General features: G+C 45.9%; 1 protein-coding gene across 2 annotated transcripts; it reads right to left on the reverse strand.

Annotated features, from left to right (window-relative positions):
• Window positions 1–7,690: 7,690 nt before the first annotated feature.
• LOC112268755 (protein enabled homolog) lies at window positions 7,691–20,793 on the reverse strand. Of its 2 annotated transcripts, none has more exons than XM_024454853.1 (2): window positions 20,135–20,793; window positions 7,691–9,050 (listed from the first exon to the last, which is right to left on the reverse strand). In XM_024454853.1, exons 1-2 carry the CDS (start codon window positions 20,504–20,506, stop codon window positions 9,039–9,041), a joined length of 384 nt encoding a protein of 127 aa, XP_024310621.1. In that variant the 5' UTR covers window positions 20,507–20,793; the 3' UTR covers window positions 7,691–9,038. The 2 variants fall into 2 exon arrangements, with proteins under 2 accessions (XP_024310621.1, XP_024310620.1); XM_024454852.1 differs by having other exon boundaries at window positions 7,691–9,087.
• Between the last annotated feature and the right edge of the window lie 2,464 nt (window positions 20,794–23,257).

Below are 23,257 nucleotides of genomic sequence, written 5' to 3' on the forward strand. Positions count from 1 at the left end.
CAGGGGGATCCGCTGTCCCCCCTGCTCTTTATCATTGCAATGGAGCCTCTCCAGCGCATTTTGGATCGGGCAATGGAGGTGGGTGTCCTTTCCCCGATGCAGCTGCCTTCCGCGAGGCTCCGGACTAGTTTCTATGCGGATGACGCGCCGGTTTCGTGAATCCGGTCAATGAGGAAATTGATGCAGTTAAGCAGATTCTGTACGCCTTTGGTTAGATTTCTGGATTGAGGATCAACATTCAAAAATGCCAGGCTTTTCATATTGGCTGCGAAGGGCTGGACATCTCAGAAATTTTATCTGACTTTGGGGGAGCTATGGGAACTTTTCCGTGCAAATACTTGGGGCTGCCGCTTGGGCTCAATAACCCAGGAGAGTGGAGATTCAACCTTTGTTAGACAAAATGGCAGCCAAATTGCAGAACTGGAAAGGGAAACTCATTAACAGGGCTGGTCATCTTGTGTTGATTAATTCGGTGCTTACTACCACCGCCACTTATTATCTGACAATCTTTCCGGCAGATGGTTGGGCCATTAAGAAAATGGATAAAATGCGCCGGAACTTCTTATGGGCTGGTGACGAGCAAGCGCACGGTGGGAAATGCATGGTGAATTGGATGAAAGTGTGCAGACCAAAGAAGCTTGGGGGCTTGGGGATCAAGAATATTCAATTTTTCAGTCGAGCTCTTAGGCTAAGATGGCCATGGTTCCAGTGGGATGCTAATGACAGCCATGGCTCGGCACAAAAGTTCCCTACAGTGAGTGTGATCAGCTTTTGTTTGCGGCATGCACAAATATTATTATTGGTGATGGAAGGAAAATTTTCTTTTGGACGTATCGATGGTTGCAAGGGGAGGCTCCAAAGGATCTGGCTCCAGCATTATTCAAGTTGGCTAGAAAAAAGCAGATTCGGGTTTCTATTGCTCTGCAAGATGGAAGGTGGATGCAGGGGCTGCGGCGCATCTCTTCAGTCTAGGAAATTGATCAGCTGGCCATGCTTTGGGATCGATTGCTAACGGTACAGCTTGAGGGAGAGCCGGACTTGATCTCCTGGAAGGGCTCGGCTGACGGTGAATACTCTGCTAAGGCTGCTTACAAGGCGCACTTTCTTCAGGCCATCCCTCAGCCTCTTCTCAATTCAGTTTGGTCCATCAAAGGTGAAGGAAAGGTCCAATTTTTCTTGTGCTTACTTCTGCAAAATCGTCTATGGACGGCGTTTAGATTAGCAGCTAAGGGTTGGCCTCACAATGCTACCTGATCGTTTTGCGACCAAGTCCAAGAGGGAGCTGCACATCTATTTCTGGGATGTTCTTTTGCGAAGAAGCTGTGGCATGCTAGCGGTAATAGCTGGCCTCGGCTTGCCGTTGTTGCAGCGTCTAGCTTCACTATGAGATCTTGGTGGCGGTGCATCGTCTCGGGACCAAAGTCGGAGACCAAGAAGGAAACTACGATGGCTGCGATAATTGTGTGGCATTTGTGGAAGGAAAGGAACAACAGAGTGTTCCAACAAAAGGAGTGTAACTCCATTTCTCTGTATAGGTTGATCGAGGATGAATTCTGCCTCCTTTTGGAGGCGATAGAGAGGTAGTCTGAGTGTGTGTTGTTGTCAACTTGCTAGGCAAGTTGATATTTTTCCCTGGAGCTTTTCTCAATCTCTGTAGTTTGTACTAGGTGAATTTGTTTCTTGTTCTCCTTCTATTTGAAAAGTCAGTACAACTGCCAGGTTCGTAAAAAAAAAAGAGTTACATGCCATACAATCATGTTCGATGGGAGACAGTATTACGACCCCTTTTTCCTTCAGAGATACTTCAAGTTAGAGGAAGTGACCATCAAAGAGTACAAATTAGTTGCTCAGCAGTAAATCTGAAGACAAAATCCTACAATATAAATTAGGGATTTTTATTTCTGTGCCCTCCATTGCTTAGCTCTGCTCAGTTTGTCCAAGGCATAAGACATTGCTCGCTTCTACCATTCGTTCCTTAGACAAATGCTCACAAATACCCTCACAGCGCACCTGTTAACGGTCAAGGCGCTTTGACCGTGTGCTTCTGACGTGTGGGACCGTGTGCTTCTGACGTGTGGGGCCAACCACTTGCCACGTCCACGTTCTTCTTCCTCCGACTCGAGCCATTTGAAGGCAGCTACGGAGCTCCGGGCTCGTCAACGAGGTGTGTGATGGGCCCGACAAGAGACTTTAGGCAGCGCGCGTCGTCGGGCGAGAGGTGGCGCGCATGTAGGGCATGGGTGGCCAAAGCATGGCCATCAACGGCGGCGGCCGGCGGCATGAGCATGGAATCAGCACAGGGATTCAATGCACGGGAGACTCGTTGGACGACACTGTCTGGTTCGTCTTGACGATACGAAGCTCATGGAGGTAGCGACACAATCTGAGGATCTTTGGATGGGGAGATTGGCCTGGCGGCGCGGCTGGCTGGATTTGGGGGAGATGGACGGGGCACAGGAGATTGGGGCCGATTGGGGTAGATTCCCTCCATGGGGTGGCTCAATGCGGCGACGCGAGTCTATTAGACATGGTGGCGTGGCTAGAGGAGCTCGGTGTTCCGGCCGTTCAAGGCGGCGGAGCATGAGCGTGCACCGGACGCGAGCGGAACGAAACGTGTGCCCCTCGTGTTCCCGGCGGCGGGGGCAACCATAGGAGATGCGGCTTGGGGCACATGATGCGCAGTCTCGGGGTCAGAGGGGAGCTCTACGGCGTCGCGGTGGACACCAATTTGGACGCGGGATGTGCACAGGCGACTCATGCCGGTCGCGTCGCGCCCGCGATGTGCGAGCTCTGGTGCCAGTTCGGGCGTGGCGCGGGAGAGGGAAAAGGGAGGACGCTGAGGGGCTTTCCAACGTGGTAAAGGTGGCGAGCAACCGCAGAACCGACATCGTGGAGGTCAACTCTCGGGGTGCCTGCGCGTGGCCAGTGCGTGCCAGCCATGGCAAGTAGTGGCAGAGGAAAGAGATGAGCTAGGAAGAAGGGGAGGGCAGAGGCTGCCAGGGTCCCTAGGCGGCTAGGCCCACTCGCAGTGAAAGAGAGGAAGAAGAGTAGAAGGGAGATGGGTAGATGAGCTAAGCTATAAAGTCCAGTTTTGAGCTTGGTTTGGATCTGGGGGTTTGGAGCTGGGAGCTGATGGTTTGGAGCTGGGTTTGGAGGGGTTTGGAGGCAATCATATGCAAATACATATCTCAGTTTCTCGTTTCATCACCAACTTTTGCACCAACATATAGGTCTCACAATTGTACACAAGATTGCCAACAAGAGTTTTTAATTTTATGTGATAAATTTTTTATTAAATTTTTTTAAGTGTGAAATATGACATTTTTTGTGAAATAAGTACCCGAAATAAGATTGATAGTTTGAATTTTTCAACTTGAATATTAATTACATTATAATGGAGGTCTAATGCCGATTTTTCATGAATTTTGGAGGTGTTGTGCTATTTTTAATATATTTAATGGGTTTCTAGACATTTACCTTAAGTAATTAAAATTTCAACTACAAGTGTATTATACATTGTTCAAAAAATATGGAAAAAATCATTTTATGCAGTGCTAGTATGATTGTACCTACCCTGAGGAAATAAAGTTGAAAGAACCAAACCCTAACATCAAATAGTCATGCATGCAAGTTTGACCACAATTTGTAAAAACTATTAGAAAATGAAAAAATTATCAAAATTGAAATCCTTTTGCATGGAGTCATTTTATGTGTACTACTATGTAGGAAAAATTATAAACCTCAAATTAAACATAATGGAAGAAATTCTCTTCACAAAATGGCGATGTATGAAGTTTAATGAGTTCTAAGCTAAATGAATGAATCTTAGGGCATATGCATGTCTCATTTTTTTATTTCCTCACCAAATTTTGCATAGACATGGGTCTTATCACTGTAAACAAGATTTCCAAGTAAAGTTTTTAATTTTAAGCTATACATATTTAATCTAATTTTTTTAGGTGTCAAAATTGACATTTTTTAGGAAGGAAGTACCCCAAATAAGATAGGTAAATGCATTTTTTTTCAACTTCCATACTAAGTAGATTACAATGGAGGACTAATGCCAATTATGCATGAACTTTCATACAAAGTCATGTGATGATTTTCCAAAATTTGACATGATTCGACAGCATGCGCATTTCATCGAACACCCTAGGGGTGGCGGCGAGGCAGACGCACCTTGCATACATGCAGACGAGTATGTTCAATGCGGCTGGCTGACCGAGCCGTTGCTGGAGGTAGGCATCTCACAGGCGCGGAGGACAAGCTCAGATGCACGTTTTGGGTTTCTGCGAGGACTGGTACAGCGTGCGCTGTGGTTTTGGGTCACGCATTTCATCGAACACCCTGGTGAAGGGGCGCGTAGAGATAAACAAAAAACTTTTCCTACGCGAACTCCCAAGATCTAGCCGAGGTAGAAGGCCACGAGGATTACCACTCGACGCGCAGTTGCGGATTATCGATGCGGCGTCTTGATGCAGTGCAGTCCCTCGATCCGATCCAGCCGATCCAATCCCGCGATCGTCGAAGTGCTGAACGTACAGCACCTCTGCCGGTATCCACACGTGCGAGGAGGAGCTCCGGCGGCGGACTGCTAGGTCCGGTGCGACGGTTGAACTGAATCGGGCTAGGGTTCTCAACGCATGAGAGTGGAAAAACCGTGCCCCTTAGGCATCCCACGCCCCTGCTTATATATCGAGTGGAAGTGGGCTCCAAACCTTGTGGCCCATCCACCCTGCGAGTCCAACTCGCATTGTCAGCCCAATTCCAGTTCGGGTCCAACCCGACCAAATATTTGCTCCCGCTCTTAAGTGTGTGACCCCGCAGGCTCATGGCGACTTGGACACGATTGGAGTCCGACTCACAATCGATCAATCGGTAGCGGCTCCTAGCAGAACGTGCTGACTCCCAAGTACCATCGAGTCATGACGACGTACCTTCCAATGTGACATACGTCTTAGTCCCTTTTGCCTCACGATATACCTTGTCGAACTATAGGCGATTAATCGTCATCCCTTTAATAGTTCAACTCTCTTCTCGATCCGTGATATACGATTCATCCGACTAACTCTTAGTCGATCGACCCGGTTAACAGTTAACCAAGTCGCGCATGGCCATGCTTCCCGAATCATATCACTCGAGAGGGCCCAGAGAATATCTCTCCAGTCGGAGGGGCAAAATCCCATCTTGGTTATCCACATCACACAGCTTGATTCTCAGTCAACCCGAACTCTGCCTTTATAACTGCCCTGTTACGGAACAACGTTTGACAGAACCTAAGTTGGTGATCCACAACTCGGATTGTGCGATAACCTCAGGTCTAAGGATTACATTGATTGAGACATGCAAATGACGACCTACTCGTTGCATCTCAATATGGGTCAGTCCGACTCGCTAAACTCTTTAGCCGAGTCCGTGTAAGCTGGAATGACATCACCATGCCCATGACAAGTGGAACCGAGTCATCAGCCAACTTTCACATTAGTCTAGGTTATGTGTCCAGCACAACCTCAATGACTAAGGACAATTTAGTATGAACAACATGAATACATAGTTTCACAATCAAATCACATATTCAATGATACATATCAGATGTTCAAACAAGGACAACTTAATAATATTTATGAATACATTGGGAATTACATCATACATGATTGCCTCTAGGGCATATTCCCAACACCTGGGGGCGTCGGCATGGCGGCCGCACCTTGCGTACATGCACATGAGCGCATTCCATGCAACCGAAGGACGCGACGAAGCGGCAACAATCGTTTCATGCTGCTTAGTGCACTTTTAGACAGAGTTCATATGTTTGTTCGTAATGCCAAAATGACACAAGTGGTTTGGCTGCATGTACGCAATCACGAGCAATCGTTTTCTATATTGGCGTTTGCAGCTGCCTGCGTGTTTGGCTTCATGTACGCACTCACGCGCAAGTTGTTATCTCAGTTTGTATAGTTTGTCAGGCGCACGACGGATCGTGGGATGGGCATCTTCCTGGCCGCTCTTTCTACCGTCGATCATGACACCGTCGCTTCTCCCCTCGGCCGCTAAACCTTGCCGCCGTGACCTCGCAGACATGCCGAAGCTATATCCGCAAGCCGCACATCCTATCGTGCTCTATTCTAGACGGAACGCGAACGGCATTCGTGTCGTCCAAAGCGCACTTGTGCGCCGCTGCCTTGCGCCGTCGTGGCCAGCGTCCTCCACGAGGTGCGCCACCTTGCCCAAGAGACCCGCATCGGCTCGAGGATCCTTCCTGCGGAAGTAATCGACCCGAGGTGCCTCCAATCGCCGCGTCACAATCTTCTTCCTCAGCTCCGACCGGTAGTCGCCACCGAGCAGATCTCCTTCTCCGGCGACCTCCGGACTCCACTGCCACCTCCCTTAGCTCCACCTGATCACTCTGAACCTTCTGGTGATTCTTATCGAGCCTCGCGTGGTCCGAGTCATCCCCCCGTTGCTGCTCTTCTCTGCCCGCCACCCACCGACGTCGAGGTGCTCACGGCAGTGCTCCTCCACCCCTTCCAACGCCTTCGTCAGACTCGTGATGACCTACTCATTCTTTTGCCCCTCTTTCCTGCCTCTCCTGTGCTCTGTATCGCCCCACCTCCTAGCGTCGCCCTCCGTCGCGCCGCACAAGCCCGCGGCCAGCAAGATTTCGGCAACGAGAAGCTCAAGCGCCACCTCAAACTGAAGCGGCCTTGTGCCTTCTAGACACCCCACCCCCTGCCTGGCTTGTGTCGCGCAGGAGACCAACTCCGGCGACGGCAAAGCGTCGGCGAGGCAGTGGCTAGAAGCCGCAGGATTTTTCCTTCCAACGATGGACCCACTTGCAAATTAATCATTTCCTCTAACAGTCAAAGGGATCATTTTCCTGTTGCTTCAGCCCCACATGTCAGTAGCTAGGTCGGCCCCACCAGTTAGGGTTTAACCCGATCCCACACGTTAGCAGCAAACGGTCAAAGCGTCTTGACCGTTAACAGGTGCGCCGTGTGGGTATTTGTGAGCATTTGTCTAAGGAACGAAGGGTAGAAGCGAGCAATGTCTTAAGTTTTGGACAAAATTGAGTAGAACTAAGCAATGGAGGGCACGAAAATAAAAATCCCTATAAATTATGCCCTGGAATAAGCATCAGCAGCAATTTACAGTGGTTTCATACAATCAGTTTCCCAAGATTATTAATTAGGTAGTCTCTTATGGGTACTGCAGGAGGCAATTAAAAAGAGGGGGTAAAACAGCAAAATACTACCCCTCCGATCCATATTAATTGTTTCAAATTTGCCCAAATATGGATGCATGTATAACTAAAAAACGTTTAGATACATGCAATATTTCGACGATTAATATGAATCGGAGTGAGTAATAGCGATGTCCTGCCAGTACCTTGCATAGATAAAAGTGTGGAGCTTTGGAAGCCAAGACACAGAAGCAGTCAGAGTACCGCCTCGATGGTTTGGGACTTGAGAAGTGTACAAACTCTAAACTAGTGCTTAATCATACGGAGCCCATTGCCGTTGCCACTTTCTTTGCTGCTGTTACTGCCACTTTCTTTCCCGTTGGCATTGCCAGCCAACACTTCCAAACCAGTAAAAACAACAATTGACTCACCAATTGGATATGATAGGGCATCCCTGCAAGAGGTCCCTTTCATATCTCGCTGAGGACGATTCGGTTGGGATTGGGAAAGTAGAGAGAAGAGGGAGGCGTTACGGAATAGAGTTGTTACAATTGTTCGATGCCTTCCTCTCTCTCGCTCCAGCATTATATACGCACACCAGTCTCCCTTAAGAGTTACATGGGCCAAGCCCAACCCAAGGCACAGCCGGCCCACACACACACGCGAAGCCCAATATCGTACTTGGCACGGTGCACGCCTAAGCCGCTGTGACATTCCCGCCGCCTTGAGAACCAGCTTGTCCCCAAGCTGGAGCATCTGGAAAACACTTGCGCAGCACTTCATCATCTTCCCATGTTGCCATCTCCGGAGGAAGAGAAGTCCATTTGAACTTTAGTTGAAGGTGAGCAGCATTCCCACGCTTGACAAGGCGACGCTCCAGGATACATTCCGGCAACACAGAATCTGCATCCAAAGTAACAAGAACTGGCAAAGAGGTATATACTGAGTGTGATCAGGAACAAAACCCTTTAGCTGTGATACATGAAACACCGGATGGATCAAACTGGTAGTAGCTAATGCCAATTTATAAGTAGCAGAACCAATCCTTGCCAGCACCTTGTATGGCCCATAAAACTTGTATGCCAGTTTAGGGAAAGAACGACTGACCATAGAAAGCTGAGCATATGGTTGGAGCTTCACAAAAACCATATCACCAACCTGGAACTCGCGAGGTGATCTGTTACGATCAGCCAAGAGCTTCATACGAGTTTGGGCCTTGGCTAACTGAGTTTGAAGATGAACTCTGAAGGCATCCCGTTCAGTCATCAAGTCCAACACATCCGGATGAGCAATAGACTGAATGTCAGGGACTTGGCCAACACTTGGTTCAACACCAAACAAAGCATTAAAAGGGGAACAACCAATGGCAGAATGGTGAGTGGAACTGTACCAAAATTCTGCCAATGGTAGCCAGCTAGCCCACTGCTTAGGAGTATCAAGGATGGCACAACGCAAATACATCTCAAGACATTGATTAGTACGTTCAGTTTGCCCATCCGTTTGTGGATGATAAGCAGAACTCATTTGTAATTCAGTGTGAAGAATCTGAAACAACTCACGTCAAAAGTTACTAGTGAACACCCTGTCACGATCTGACACAATGGTGATCCACAACAACTAGAATGGTATTGGCAAGGGACTAAGAAGGCCAGGGGACTTACAGTGTTCATGCTTGGCCTGTTGACAAATACAGCACTGCTTAAGAAAATCTTCGACAGCTTGGTTAATACCCTTCCAATAAAACAACTTCTTGAGATGTTGATAAGTGGCATGTACACCAGAATGACCTCCCACTGGCGAGGAATGAAAGGACTGAATCAACTTAGTTTGGAGTCCAACATTAGCACCCACCCAGATCCTACCCTGAAATCTGATAAGACCTTGAGTCAATTGAAAACCAGGATGATCTGCAGAGGAAATAGCTTGAATTAGAAGTTGAGCCTCAGGATCTACTTCATAAGAATTGAGAATTTCTTGTAACCAAACAGGTTGGGCAGTAGACACAGCAGTGAGGTGCATTAAGTGGCCCACCCTGGATAGAGCATCTTAGAGCATCTGATGAGGACATCCCAACTAATGATACAACCACAGCCTCAACAGCACCCACGCCTCAAGTATCGGAGATACATGGACCAATTACTAGAGCTCGTGCACGACAACTAAATTATCAGGTACTTTCGTTCCTCGGTACTTCATTTAATATTAATGAGAATATGTTGCTGCCTAAGATGAGTTCTTTTATGTGTTTTAAGAATGAAAGACCTAACTTGGACCTCAAGGATCAGCGTTGGACAGCAAACCATGGAGGTGGCACCAAGGTGGCGGGAGCTAGCTCAAGTGATTATTTCAGAACATTGAAACCGCCATAATGAGAGATGAGAAGAAGGCCGCATCCTCTTCATCAATGGGATTTCGGTCAAGTGGAAGATTCTCCCTCCAATGGGTACCAAAGATGAGGGTTATAACCATGCTTTATTGGGCCTAAGGCCATGTAATAGGGTCCGCCAATTTTTACATGTTTTCGTTGTGTTTTAGGAGGATTCCTAGGCCGTTTCGGAGTCCCTCAAGGGCCTGGCCGAAAACCACCTAGTTCCCCTCCTATTTATACCCCATGAGCCCCCCTATGGAGCCTTGGGTTTTGATTAGATAAAGTTTAGCCTTTGCTACTTTCGTGTAATTGCGTGTGTCGGTTAGACCACCTGTTTTACCGTCATCAAGACTCCAACTATATTGAGTATTCAGATTCGTGAACCTTCATATCTCCTATTCGCAATTTCAGATTGCTTTTCATCTTGTTCTTGCTTGCTCTTCGATTGCTTGCAGGAACAAAGACCTTTGTGGTCAGGTTGATCATGCCCCCGCGGGATCAATAACCTTCTGGAGTTGGTGTATCGATCGCTAAGGCGCTGCCTCCTAGGTTGTAGTCGGATCGTCAACGTCACCTCCTACCAAATCGATAATTAGGTATCTCATCCAAAGATCGGGACACCCTCGAGGCTATCACGTGGTATCAGAGCTTAAGGTTGCTCGGTGAGATCTTTCAATTTATCCCTAGCTTAGATCTGTTTTTTACCTATCGTCAAGAAAAAGCCAAAAAAAATTAGATTAGTTACCTTGTCCTAGAACCAATCTGAGCCTTGCAATTTTCACATTAATTTTGCATTGTTGAATCTTTGCTGCATTAATCGTGTCGAGTTGATGGATTAGATTGGATCGTTTTTCAGATGATTTTTTACTAGATCAAACTTGTTTTTTGTCTTTTGATTTCGTGTGACGCAGGCTTTTCATCAATCTTCCGCCGCCAAACTTCCTGCCACACCACCGCCATAATCTCCTGCCGCCACCATATCTTCCACCGAGTCCCTCTTCGAGTCCTACATCGAGTCCCTCGTCGAGTCCTACACCGAGTCCCTCTGCGAGTCCTACATCGAGTCGGCAAGTTATAGTTTTTAGCCGCGAGTTCGAGTCCGAGTCCAATCAAGAGTGCTTTTGGAAAGTTTTTCATAATAGATCAAATTTTGTTTAGAGATCAAGTTGTTCAGAAAGTTGTGAAAAAAAGAAAGGAAAGAAAAAAAAAGGAAAGAAAGAAAGAGAAAAAACGAAAAAAAAAACAAAAAGAGTTCGAGTCAGTTTCGGACCCGAGTCCAAGTAGAATTAGAGTTTCGGGTGGGTTTGACCCGTGTTCATTAAAACGGGCGTATCTTTTGCATACGAAGTCGGATTTGGACGTTTCAGGACTTTTCGGAAAGCTCTCGACGAGGCGCATCCTATAAAATTAATGCCTCCTTGACCCTCAAATTCGGCCTCTAAGGTAGACTTTTCGAGCTCCGAAGTTTCTGCACCTGTTTTTGGCACCGGGGTAGCGCAGTATATCTTGGTTTTCTCCACCGTCCGACCTCCGTTTCGAGTGATCTTGCACTTGTTGGAAAGCTTGTTTGGATACGCTTCTAACCCATATTTTCTCATATTTTTCTGAGTTTTTCTTACTACAGCCTTTGCTATTCTTCTACAGACCGACGTGCAGCTTTCCGGTCTTAACTTCTTTTGAGTGAGTTTCTGGGGATAAAAAAAATAGAAAAAAATATTCCCCAGAGATTTACTTGTTTTACCTTTCATTTGATCTTTCCTTTCTACTTTTTTCAGTATCTAGGCTTAGTTAATTTCTGTAATTCGTTCTTATCGACTACAGGAGTTAGGACCAGCATTTTTTAGCATATTTTCAACTTTGCATTGCTGATTTGATTATTTGCTTTTCCTTGCTACTCGCATAAGCCTCCAAGCTCCACAGATTCTACACCTAGGTTGGTTTGCCTCGAGGCATCGATACATTAATCTTCGGAGGGCTTGTTCTCGCTGCTGGCCATCACCTTCCTGTTTGCTGGGTAAGAACGAGTAAGAACTTGATTAAAAGATGAGTGGACTGATCTTTGGAACCCCACATCCTAGTAGTGCATAAGGACTTTTCCTTGTGATTTGTTTCTTGTTTTCTCCTAACGATGGCAGGTTCTGACGATGATTTACAAGGCCACTCTCCACGCACAAAGGGCATTATTTCACATTTTGATCGCAAGCTTAGGCTTTGTAGCGAGGAGCCGGATGAGGACGTTCGGGTTGCGAATGAGAGACTTGGAACCTTGGAGAGCGCGCACATTGAAACAAATACCAAGCTAACATCTTTACAGAATTCTGTTGCTACCATTAGTACTTCTCTGGCAGAAATCACGACGCAACTGGCGGCACTTGCTGCAACGACCATCGCTACACCGTGAGGAAACAATACACACAACCAGCGGACCGCTAATAACGGTACCTTCGCAAGCGAGGTTGAGGAGAATGACGACGACTACTCCGTGATCATCACCGAACTCGTGATCATCGCCGAAACCATCACAACAACCGTGATCATCGCCGAACTCGTTTCAACCGCCGAGGTATGGGACCGACACGACCTCAAAAAGAGGAACATGACTCGCTGCATTCTATTAAACTTAAGGTTCCTCCTTTTGATGGAAAATATGACCCTGATGCTTACCTTACATGGGAATTAGAATTGAGTCAAAAATTTACTTGCCATGATTTTCCTGCTAATAAGAGGGTTAGGGCTGCTACTAGTGAGTTTACTGATTTTGCTTCTGTTTGGTGGCATGAGTATTGTATTGCACATCCTAACGCTATACCACCAACATGGGATGATTTGAAAAGAATTATGCGCGCTACATATGTTCCTTCATACTATTCACGTGACTTGTTAAAAAAACTACAACAATTAAGGCAAGATAGTAATTCTGTCCAAGATTATTATCAAGAAATGCAAAAGAACATGTTACGTTGTGGTTTAGTTGAGAATGAGGAAGCTGCTATGGCTAGATTCTTTGATGGTTTAAATCGTGAAATTGCTGACATTGTTGATTATAAGGAGTATAATTCTATCAATCGATTGTTTCACATTGCTTGCAAAGCTGAAAGGGAAGTGCAGGGACGACACGCGAACGCACAGACTAACTTTTCTGCAGGTCGTTCCTCATGGGCAGCACGCAGCCCCGCTGCCCCTTCCACACGCCCAGCTGCACCCCCTACACGTCCTGCTGTTCCGACTACTTCCACCAACAAGCAAAGTACCTCTACACCTACATCCACAAAGGTTGGACCAGCAGAAACAAGAAATACACCTGCTGCCTCTGCACAAAGTTCAGCAGCGTCCGTTGCTTCCACCGGACGGACCGGAGATAACCAATGTCGTAGGTGCAAAGGATACGGGCATTTTCAGCGGGACTGTCCAACCAAACGCGTTATGATCATACGTGAAGATGGAGTATATGATTCAGCCAGTGATTTTGACGAAGCTACCTATGCTCTCATTGCCGAGGAAGAGCAAGAAGACCCCGCTGCCCACCATGACGAGGAGTTAATGGGAGCTGAAGCCGCTGATCAGTACTTGAGTTTGATTGCACAACGCACCTTGAGCGTCCAAATGAGCCACGCCGAACAAAATCAGCGGCATAACTTGTTCCAAACAAAAGGGGTCATCATGGAGCGCGTTGTTCGTATCATCATTGATGGGGAAGTTGCAATAATTTGGCCAGCACGGAGATGGTGGAAAAACTTGTTCTTACCACCAGGCCACACCCCCACCCTTACTACATTCAATGGTTTAACAACAGCGGTAAGCTCAAGGTAACTAGAACAGTCCGTGCACATTTTACTATTGGTATATATTATGATTTTGTGGATTGTGATGTGGTACGTATGCAAGCATGTTCTATGTTACTCGGTCGTCCATGGCAATATGATACAGATTATGTTCATCATGGTAGAACTAATCATTATTCTTTTATGCATGCTGGTAAGAAAATTGGTTTGAAACTTATGACTCCTGAACAAATTGTGAAAGATGATCTTGCTAGAGCTAGTAGATCAAAGAGCAAAGAGAAGGATAAGAGTGAGAACCAGAATGTCGCTACAGAATTTAAGCACCAAGCGTCTACTAGCAAATCTGAACCGAAACATGTTAATGAAATTAAATTGAAAGGTGCATGCTTGCTTGCAAGTAAATCTGATATTTCTGAGTTAGATGCGAATAATTCTGTTTGCTATGCATTCATTTGCAAAGAGGCTTTGTTCTCATTTGAGGATATGCCTCCCTCTTTGCCCCCTGCTGTTACTCACGTTTTGCAGGAGTATTCCGACGTCTTTCCACAAAACGTACCACCAGGATTACCACCTATTCGAGGGATTGAACATCAAATTGATTTAATTCCTGGTGCTTCGCTGCCCAACCGTGCGCCCTACCGTACCAATCCAGAGGAGACGAAGGAGATTCAACGACAAGTTCAAGAATTGCTCGACAAAAGTTATGTTCGTGAATCCCTTAGTCCTTGTGTTGTTCCTGTAATTTTGGTACCAAAGAAAGATGGTTCTTGGCGTATGTGTGTAGATTGTAGAGCTATTAATAACATTACTATTCGCTATCGTCACCCAATTCCTAGACTTGATGATATGTTAGATGAATTAAGTGGCTCTACCGTGTTCTCTAAAGTTGATTTACGTAGTGGTTACCACCAAATTCGAATGAAATTAGGCGATGAATGAAAAACAGCATTTAAAACTAAGTTTGGACTATATGAGTGGTTAGTCATGCCTTTCGGTCTTACTAACGCACCTAGCACTTTCATGCGGTTAATGAACGAAGTTTTACGTGCTTTCGATTTGTGGTGGTTTATTTTGATGATATATTGATTTACAGCAGCTCTTTAGAAGACCACTTGAATCATTTACGTGCTGTTTTTGACGCTTTGAGAGATGCACGTTTGTTTGGTAACCTTGAGAAGTGCACCTTTTGCACCGATCGAGTTTCGTTTCTTGGCTATGTTGTGACTCCACAGGGCATAGAAGTTGATAAGGCCAAGATCGAAGCTATTCAGAGCTGGCCAACTCCAACAACGGTCACCCAAGTGAGGAGCTTTCTAGGACTCGCTGGGTTTTATCACCGCTTTGTAAAGGATTTCAGCACCCTTGCTGCACCGCTTAATGAGCTCACAAAGAAGGACGTTCCATATGTATGGGGTGTTGCACAAGAAGAAGCTTTTCTCATATTGAAAGATAAGTTGACACATGCTCCTTTACTCCAACTTCCTGATTTTAATAAGACTTTTGAGTTGGAGTGTAATGCTAATGGAATCGGTTTAGGAGGTGTGTTGTTACAAGATGGAAAACCTGTTGCATACTTTAGTGAAAAATTGAGTGGGCCTAGTCTGAATTATTCTACTTATGATGAGGAATTATATGCTCTTGTTCGGACTTTAGAAACATGGCAACATTATTTATGGCCCAAAGAATTTGTTATACATTCTGATCATGAATCTTTGAAGCATATTCGTAGTCAAGCAAAGCTAAACCGTCGTCATGCTAAATGGGTTGAATTTACTGAGTCTTTTCCGTATGTTATTAAACATAAGAAGGGTAAAGATAATGTTATTGCTGATGCGTTATCACTTCGTTATACCTTGTTATCTCAGCTTGATTTTCGGATATTTGGACTGAAGACTATAAAAGAACAATATGAACATGATGCAGATTTTAAAAATGTTTTGCAGCATTGTAAAGAGGGCAGACCATGGAACAAGTTCGTCATTAATGATTGATTTGTGTTCCGTGCTAACAAGCTATGCATCCCAGATAGCTCCGTTCGTCTTTTGTTGTTACAGGAGGCACATGGAGGAGGGTTGATGGGTCACTTCGGCGTGAAGAAGACCGAAGATGTGCTCGCTGATCATTTCTTTTGGCCTCGGATGAGACGGGATGTTGAGAGATTTATCGCTCGCTGCACTACATGTCAAAAAGCTAAGTCACGACTCAATCCTCATGGTTTATATATGCCTCTCCCTGTTCCTAATGTTCCTTGCGAAGATATATCAATGGATTTTGTTTTGGGATTGCCTCGAACTAAGAAGGGGAGGGATAGCATATTTGTTGTTGTTGATAGATTTTCTAAGATGGCACATTTTATACCTTGTCATAAGAGCGATGATGCTACAAATGTTGCTGCTTTATTCTTTCGTGAAATTGTTCGCTTGCATGGTGTGCCCAATACTATAGTTTCAGATCGTGACACAAAATTTCTTAGCCACTTTTGGAGATGTTTATGGGCTAAGTTGGAGACTAAATTGCTTTTTAGTACTACATGTCATCCCCAAACAGATGGACAAACTGAAGTTGTTAATAGAACATTATCTGCTTAGGGCTGTTTTAAAGAAGAACTTGAAAATGTGGGAAGAATGTTTACCTCATATTGAATTTGCTTATAATCGTTCACTGCATTCAACCACAAAATTGTGCCCTTTTGAAATTGTTTATGGTTTTATACCTCGTGCACCAATTGATTTGTTACCTTTGCCAACTTCTGAAAAAGTTACTATGATGCTAAGGAACATGCTGAACTTATAATAAAAATGCATGAGACGACTAAAGAGAACATTGAGCGTATGAATTCTAAGTATAAACTTGCGGGAGATAGGGGCAGAAAACAAATTGTGTTTGAACCTGGAGATCTTGTTTGGTTGCATTTGTGCAAAGATCGTTTCCCTGATTTGCGCAAGTCTAAGTTAATGCCACGAGCTGATGGTCCCTTTAAGGTGTTAGCGAAAATTAATGATAATGCATATAAACTTGAGCTACCTGCAGATTTTGGGGTTAGTCTCATGTTTAATATTGCAGATTTGAAGCTTTATTTGGGAGAAGAAGATGAACTACCGTCGAGGACGACTTCGATTCAAGAAGGGGAGGATGATGAGGACATCCCAACTAATGATACAACCACATCACCTACACCTCAAGTACCGGAGATACATGGACCAATTACTAGAGCTTGTGCACGACAACTAAATTATCAGGTACTTTCGTTCCTCGGTACTTCATTTAATACTAATGAGAATATGCTGCTGCCTAAGATGGGTTCTTTTATGTGTTTTAGGAATGAAAGACCTAACTTGGACCTCAAGGATCAGCGTTGGACAGCAAACCATGGAAGTGGCAGCAAGGTGGCGGGAGCTAGCTCAAGTGATGATTTCAGAACATAGAAACCGCCATAATGAGAGATGAGAAGAAAGCCGCATCCTCTTCATCAATGGGATTTCGGCCAAGTGGAGGATTCTTCCTCCAATGGGTATCTATGGGCCAAAGATGAGTGTTATAACCTTGCTTTATTGAGCCTAAGGCCATGTAATAGAGTCCAGCCAATTTTTAGATGTTTTCGTTGTGTTTTATGACTATTCCTAGGCCGTTTCGGAGTCCCTCAAGGGCCTGGCCGAAAACCACCTAGTTCCCCTCCTATTTATACCCCATGAGCCCCCTATGGAGCTTTGGGTTTTGATTAGATAAAATTTAGCCTTTGGTACTTTCGCGTAATCGCGCGTGTCGGTTAGACCACCTGTTTTACCGTCATCAAGACTGCAACTATATTGAGTATTCAGATTCGTGAACCTTCATATCTCCTATTCGCAATTTCAGATTGCTTTTCATCTTGTTCTTGCTTGTTCTTCGATTGCTTGTAGGACAAAGACCTTCGTGGTCAGGTTGATCGTGCCCCCGCAGGATCAATAACCTTCTGGAGTTGGTGTATCGATCGCTAAGGTGCTGCCTCCTAGGTTGTAGTTGGATCGTCAACGTCACCTCCTACCAAATCGATAATTAGGTATCTCATCGAAAGATCGGGACACCCTCGAGGCTATCAACATCAGCAGGAACATTCTCCACTCCTTTCTTGTATTCAAATTTATATTGGAGACCAATGAGTTTGGTCATTGCTTTCTTTTGTAAATCTGATCCCAACACTTGATCTTCCAAGTAACACAAGCTTCTGTGATCAGTTTGGATAATGAACAGCCCATTTTGAAAATAAGGCCTCCATTTTTCCACTGCGAGCATAATAGCCAAGAATGCCTTCTCATAAATGGATAATTGTTGATTTTGGGGACTAAGGGCCTTGCTTAAGTAAGCAATTGGGTGACCTTTTTGACTCAACACGGCACCTACACCTGTGTCACAAGCATCTGTCTCTAGGCAAAAAGGAATAGTAAAGTCAGGCATAGCTAGAACAGGAGTGGTAGCCAGAGCTTGTTTCAACAGATTGAAGGCCACTGTACTGTCTGCAGTCTAGTGAAAGGCTTTCTTCTTAAGAAGATTGGTGAGAGGTTTAGCTATGACACTGTAGTGATGAACAAATTTCCTATAGTAACCAGTTAGTCCCAGAAATCCTCTCAATTCAGTAATGTTATCAGGAAGAGGCCACTGAAGCATGACTTTGGTCTTGTTAGGATCAGTGGAGACACCAGCAGAGGAAATAATATGACCCAAATACTCAACCCTGTCCACAGCAAAAGTGCATTTACGTCTCTTGGTATACAACTGATGCAGCTGTAAAGTGGCAAATACCAACTCTAGGTGAGTGACATGCTCTGCCAGAGAATGACTATAGACCAAGATGTCGTCCATGAAAACCAGCACAAACTTCCTGAGATAAGGTGCAAATATGGAGTTCATGAGACATTGAAACGTGGCCGGAGCATTCGTCAAGCCAAAGGGCATTACTCTAAACTGAAATTGTCCATGGTGAGTTTTAAAAGCAGTCTTCGCTTCATCATCCACTGCCATGCGAATCTGGTGATACCCTGAACGAAGATCTAACTTGGAAAAGTATTTGGGGCCTGATAACTCATCCAAAAGTTCATCCACAATGGGCATAGGAAACTTACTCTTAATGGTATTGGCATTCAATTTCCTGTAATCCACACAAAAACGCCAACTACCATCCTTTTTCTTGACCAAGAGCACTGGTGAAGCAAAAGGACTCATACTAGGAGAGATAATACCAGCCTTGAGCATTTCAGTAACTTGTCTCTCGATCTCAGTCTTTTGGAATGGGACATACTTGTAAGGTCTGGAGTTGGCAGGTACAGCACCAGGCAACAAATGAATATGATGGTCATAAGCTCTGCTAGGAGGCAGTGTGTGTAAATCATGAAATACTGCAGCAAACTTGGTGAGCACAGCTTGCACAGATTCTGGAACAGCTTGAGAAGTAGTCTGGACCACAGGTTCAACCACAGTAGTAGCCCATATGTCATGTCCCTTGTACCACTTCACTACCTGATGGACTGAAACTTCTTTCACAATATCTGGTACATCAGGAGTGAGAATACCCTGTAATTTCACCAGCTTGTCCTTTACCCAGAACTCAATCTACCTCTGGTTCCAATGGCAAGTCATAGCCCCCCACTGAGCTAACCAATCCATCCCAAGAATAGCATCATAGCCACCTAGGTCCAACACTCTGAAATCATATTCAAAAGTGGTGTTCCGAACCCACCAAGACAAGTTGGACGCCTTGCCATGGCAGTTGAGCATGGCACCATTGGCCACCCTGACTTTTGTAGGAGGTAAAGGAGTGATAGGGCAGTGGAGCTCATGGACCAACTGAGAATCAATGAAGCTATGGGAACTGCCTGAATCAACTAAAAGAAGCATGACCTTGTTGCCCACTAAGGCCCTCAGCTGAATAGTGTCTGGATGATCTGCACCAGAGACAGCATTAAGGGACACATGCATGTCTTGCTCGTCCTCCAAGTCCTCGTCATGGGCGATAGCATCAAGGACTTCATCAGACAATATCTCAGGAGCAACTTGAATGGCCTTAACTTGAGGCATAACAGGAGCAGCACAGAGATGGCCTGGATTGTACTTATCACCACACTTGTAACACAATCCATTTGCTCGACGAAAGTCCTTCGGCTGCTTAGCCTTCCACATTTCGCCCTTATCAAACTTAGCCCCACCAAGGTTGCGAGTGAATTCCTGACGTTGAGCACGGCTCGGCTGCAGCTGAGCAGAACGCTCCAGCACACCTTCCTGAACCGTGGCATACAATGCAGCTTCAGCTACATTCATGGGTAACTGAACCTCAACAACAGGTTTCAACTCATCACGAAGACCAAGAACAAATTGAGACACAAGCATCAATCCCCCATAATTTTCATCATACAACCGAATCTAATACACCAGCAAATCGAATTGACGACGATATTCAGCAACAGAGCCAGTCTGTCGTAACTACAGCAACTCACAAATTTTGTCACGCTGGGTGTTGTTCTCAAATTCATGTAGGACAGCAGCACTAAACTGTTCCCAAGTGTGCCAACCAGCAGTGCGCTTGTATGCCTGATACCAGTGTGCAGCACTACCCTTCAAATACATTGTGGCAGCAGCAACACGAAACCCAGGCGGGATCTGATACATGGTAAAATAGGTCTAGCACTGATCGATCCAAATACTAGCATCGGACCCATCAAATCGAGGGAATTCCATCTTAGGCATCCAATTTTTACGCCCGTCCGAATCAGAACGCCCAAATTGCGGCTCACAGACATCCACAGTGATAGGAGTAGAGGGGGGAAACTGCACCTGGGGTTGCGACGACGACGCGCCCAATTGAAGGCGTGGTGGTGGTGGTGGTGGTGGTGGTGGTGGTGGTGGCCGCCCCCTGCCGAAGCCCGCCATGCCGAGCGTCGAGCTCGGATTTGGTTCAATCAGTGGCGGTGGCGCCTTCCCCTTGATGATGTTGGCGTCCGAGGGCTCCTTAGAGACCGCCTGCTCCTGCTGGACTCGACCAAGGGAATCGAGAGACAGATCCACCTTCGTCTGCACCAGAGCGAGGTGCATCGCCTGCTCACTCAGCGTCGCAGAAATCGCGGCAAACCGCTCCTCCAGGCCCTTGGTCTGCGTCTCGAACTTGGAGGACAATGCGGCCAGGATCCGTTCCTCCATCCCTTCCATGGATTCCACCACCTGACCGACAGCGAGGGTAGGCTTTGCGGGTGCCGTGACGGCTGCTTGCAACTAGCTGATCAACCTCATATCGGTATTACGGCGCAGAACGAATCCACCGCCAACCTCTTGTTGGATTTTACAATCAAAGCCGAGCAGAAGCGAGGAAAAATCGCAGAGCTCTGATACCAGATGTAATGTCCGGTACCGTCGCTGAGGACGATTCGATTGGGATTGGGAAAGTAGAGAAGAGGGAGGCTACTTGATTACGGAATAGAGTTGTTACAATTGTTCGATGCCTTCCTCTCTCTCTCTCGCTCCAGCGTTATATACGCACACCAGTCTCCGTTAAGAGTTACATGGGCCAAGCCCAACCCAAGGCACAGCCGGCCCACACACACACGCGAAGCCCAATGTCCTACTTGGCACGGTGCACGCCTACGCCGCTGTGACAACACGGTGATGCAAAACCTACCAGAACCCAAGCTGACAATGCTAGCGGAAGAAAACAGCTGCGGGTGCCAATCGTCTGACAGATCCGGATCACCCCAAACATAGGGAGGTCGGCTGCACATAGAGCTGGCCATTATCAGCAGAGACACCAAACCAGAGCTTGAGCTCAAGGACGTACTCGGCCTTGCCGTGAAAGGGCATCTCCCAGTCACCAGCCAGGCTCCACATCTGGCTCACCGTGTCGAAGCAGTAGGTGCTGCCACTTCTCACGGTCATGCTGCCACTAGGGGTACTCACGGAAACGGAGACGCAGATGACACGGCCCACAACATCATAAGATAATACAAAGGTGTGCTGGTCAATTGTGTGATCGTAGAAAGGCGGCAGCGGGAGCGTCTCACGGTGCCATGTCTCCTCGACAGGAGCGTGCTGACCTCTACACTTGTGGCAGACGAGGGCCTCGAACAGAGCAGGGTTCCTTGGGGAGTGCATCATGTCCATGATGTAGAGGCTGAGGTCGCCACCATCCTGCTCCTGGTCCTGCTCCTGCTCGCCTTCAGGTCCAGGGCTGCTGGGAGTAGAGAGGGCGATGGGGTTTCGCTTGGGCTCATGGAGACAGGGCACGGTTATCATGTGGCGGGCCTCGGTGTCGTACAAGCCGGTGCGTGCCTTGCTGTCGATGAAGAAGATCTTGCTTCCGGAGACATGTTAACCACTCAAAGTCAGGTGAAGTAATTTCACTGAATCCTTCTCCATACAGCTTGGGTAGCTGGGTGTCAGTAATCGGGCATGCCGATGGTTGGACGCTGAAGATTGGCGGCGCCGGCCGGAAACTCTTCGCCTCCGGCTCCGGCTCCGGCTGTTTTTTCTTCCCTCGGCCGCTCCCGCAAGGAGGTACATCTGGCGGCACTTTTCGTAGTCTGGGCAGATCTCACGCCTTTGCTGCTTCTTTTGGTGGGTAGAAGAATTTGTCGCTCTTGAGGCGGTGCGGCGAATAGTTGAAGCGTCTATGGTGTGGTTTGAGATCACCAAATTCACGTACCGCCGGAGGCTCATGGTTGAAAAAACCCCAATTTGCTTCAAAACCCTTCCTTTCCGTCCTCGTCGGTAGATCACCGGCAAATAGGTTCAGAAAACCCAAAACAGAACAGAAAAGCAATACGGTAGAAAATCAACTCATCCTTTCCTTCCACCTCCAGTGCAATTGCCTTCCAGTTCCAGGGGTGGGCGTCAAGCCATCGACACGAGGGCAGGGGGCGGTGGGGATGGGGATGACGAGGGAAACGGAACGGGATGTGACCGCTTGTGTTGGGTTCTTGGGCCGGACCAGATGCAGTGCAGTTGCTTCACTCGTAGTTGTTCCACGGGCCTAGCAAACCGTAAAAACTGTTGTGCAGCCTGTGCCTCCTAAAAAAAACAGATCAGATCCAAAAGAGATTGTAATCATGAGCTGTTTGTTGTGTTAACACTATTCGTTTTAGAATTACAAAATAAAACCATTAACATATAAACAGAAATATCCTTAAACTTTATAAAGACCCGATTAAAAAACCCGATCAAAAAAAGACCATTAACATTTAAACAGAAACATGCTTAAACTTTATAAAGAATGGTGATAGTAAATTCTGAAAATTGGCATTGTGAGACCGTGAACTCCACGAAAATCCACAGGAAGATATAATATTGAAATTTTTATTTTCTTCCATGCATGACACCAATATTATATGGTACATTATCATATATAGATATATTTCAGGGACAACCTGAATTATTGCAGTTGTTATAGGGTCTCTACCCGTGAATCCCCATAAGATTATGCATCTACGTTTTTAATTTCTTTTTATTCATACAAGGTAATTTCTTTATAAATTTGTGGGTAACTTTCTTTAGAATTGGAAAAATAATGACCAATATATGCCAAAATAGTGTGCATTCAGGTTTTTATTTCATGTCAATTTTCTTATCAAGTTGTTTCTGGTGTGTCATAGTTTTACACATAGGGAGAAATAAAAATATGATATATAATCTCACCAAAGAGGTCATGACTTTTAGTTAAATTTCATAAAATTGGATACATATCCATATTTTACATCCAAGTAAGTTCATTATCAAACTATGTACTAGCCTATGCTGATTTGAATAAGGATCTCGTGGGAATTGTAAGGTGTAGATGTCAAGCTGGTCAAGATTGTTGAAAGAGAAGCAAATTCTATAGCCTATGCTTTCATGCATAAGGATGTGTTAGTCGGCGTTGTTATTCATGCGAGTCAAAACTAGTCGATAACGGTCCTATGAATCTGATTTTTA

This window comes from Brachypodium distachyon, chromosome 4 (genome assembly GCF_000005505.3).
Source record: "Brachypodium distachyon strain Bd21 chromosome 4, Brachypodium_distachyon_v3.0, whole genome shotgun sequence".
Classification (NCBI taxonomy): Eukaryota; Viridiplantae; Streptophyta; class Magnoliopsida; order Poales; family Poaceae; genus Brachypodium; species Brachypodium distachyon.

What these genes read in the sequence shown, in the direction of transcription:
- LOC112268755 (XM_024454852.1), bottom strand. Translation starts at nt 20,506, where the DNA reads ATGGAAGGGATGGAGGAACGGATCCTGGCCGCATTGTCCTCCAAGTTC. An exon ending in CGTCGTCGTCGCAACCCCAG is followed by an intron (nt 9,088 to 20,134) that starts GTGCAGTTTCCC and finishes TTTCCTCTGCAG; the next exon opens with ATCATCCTGGTTTTCAATTG.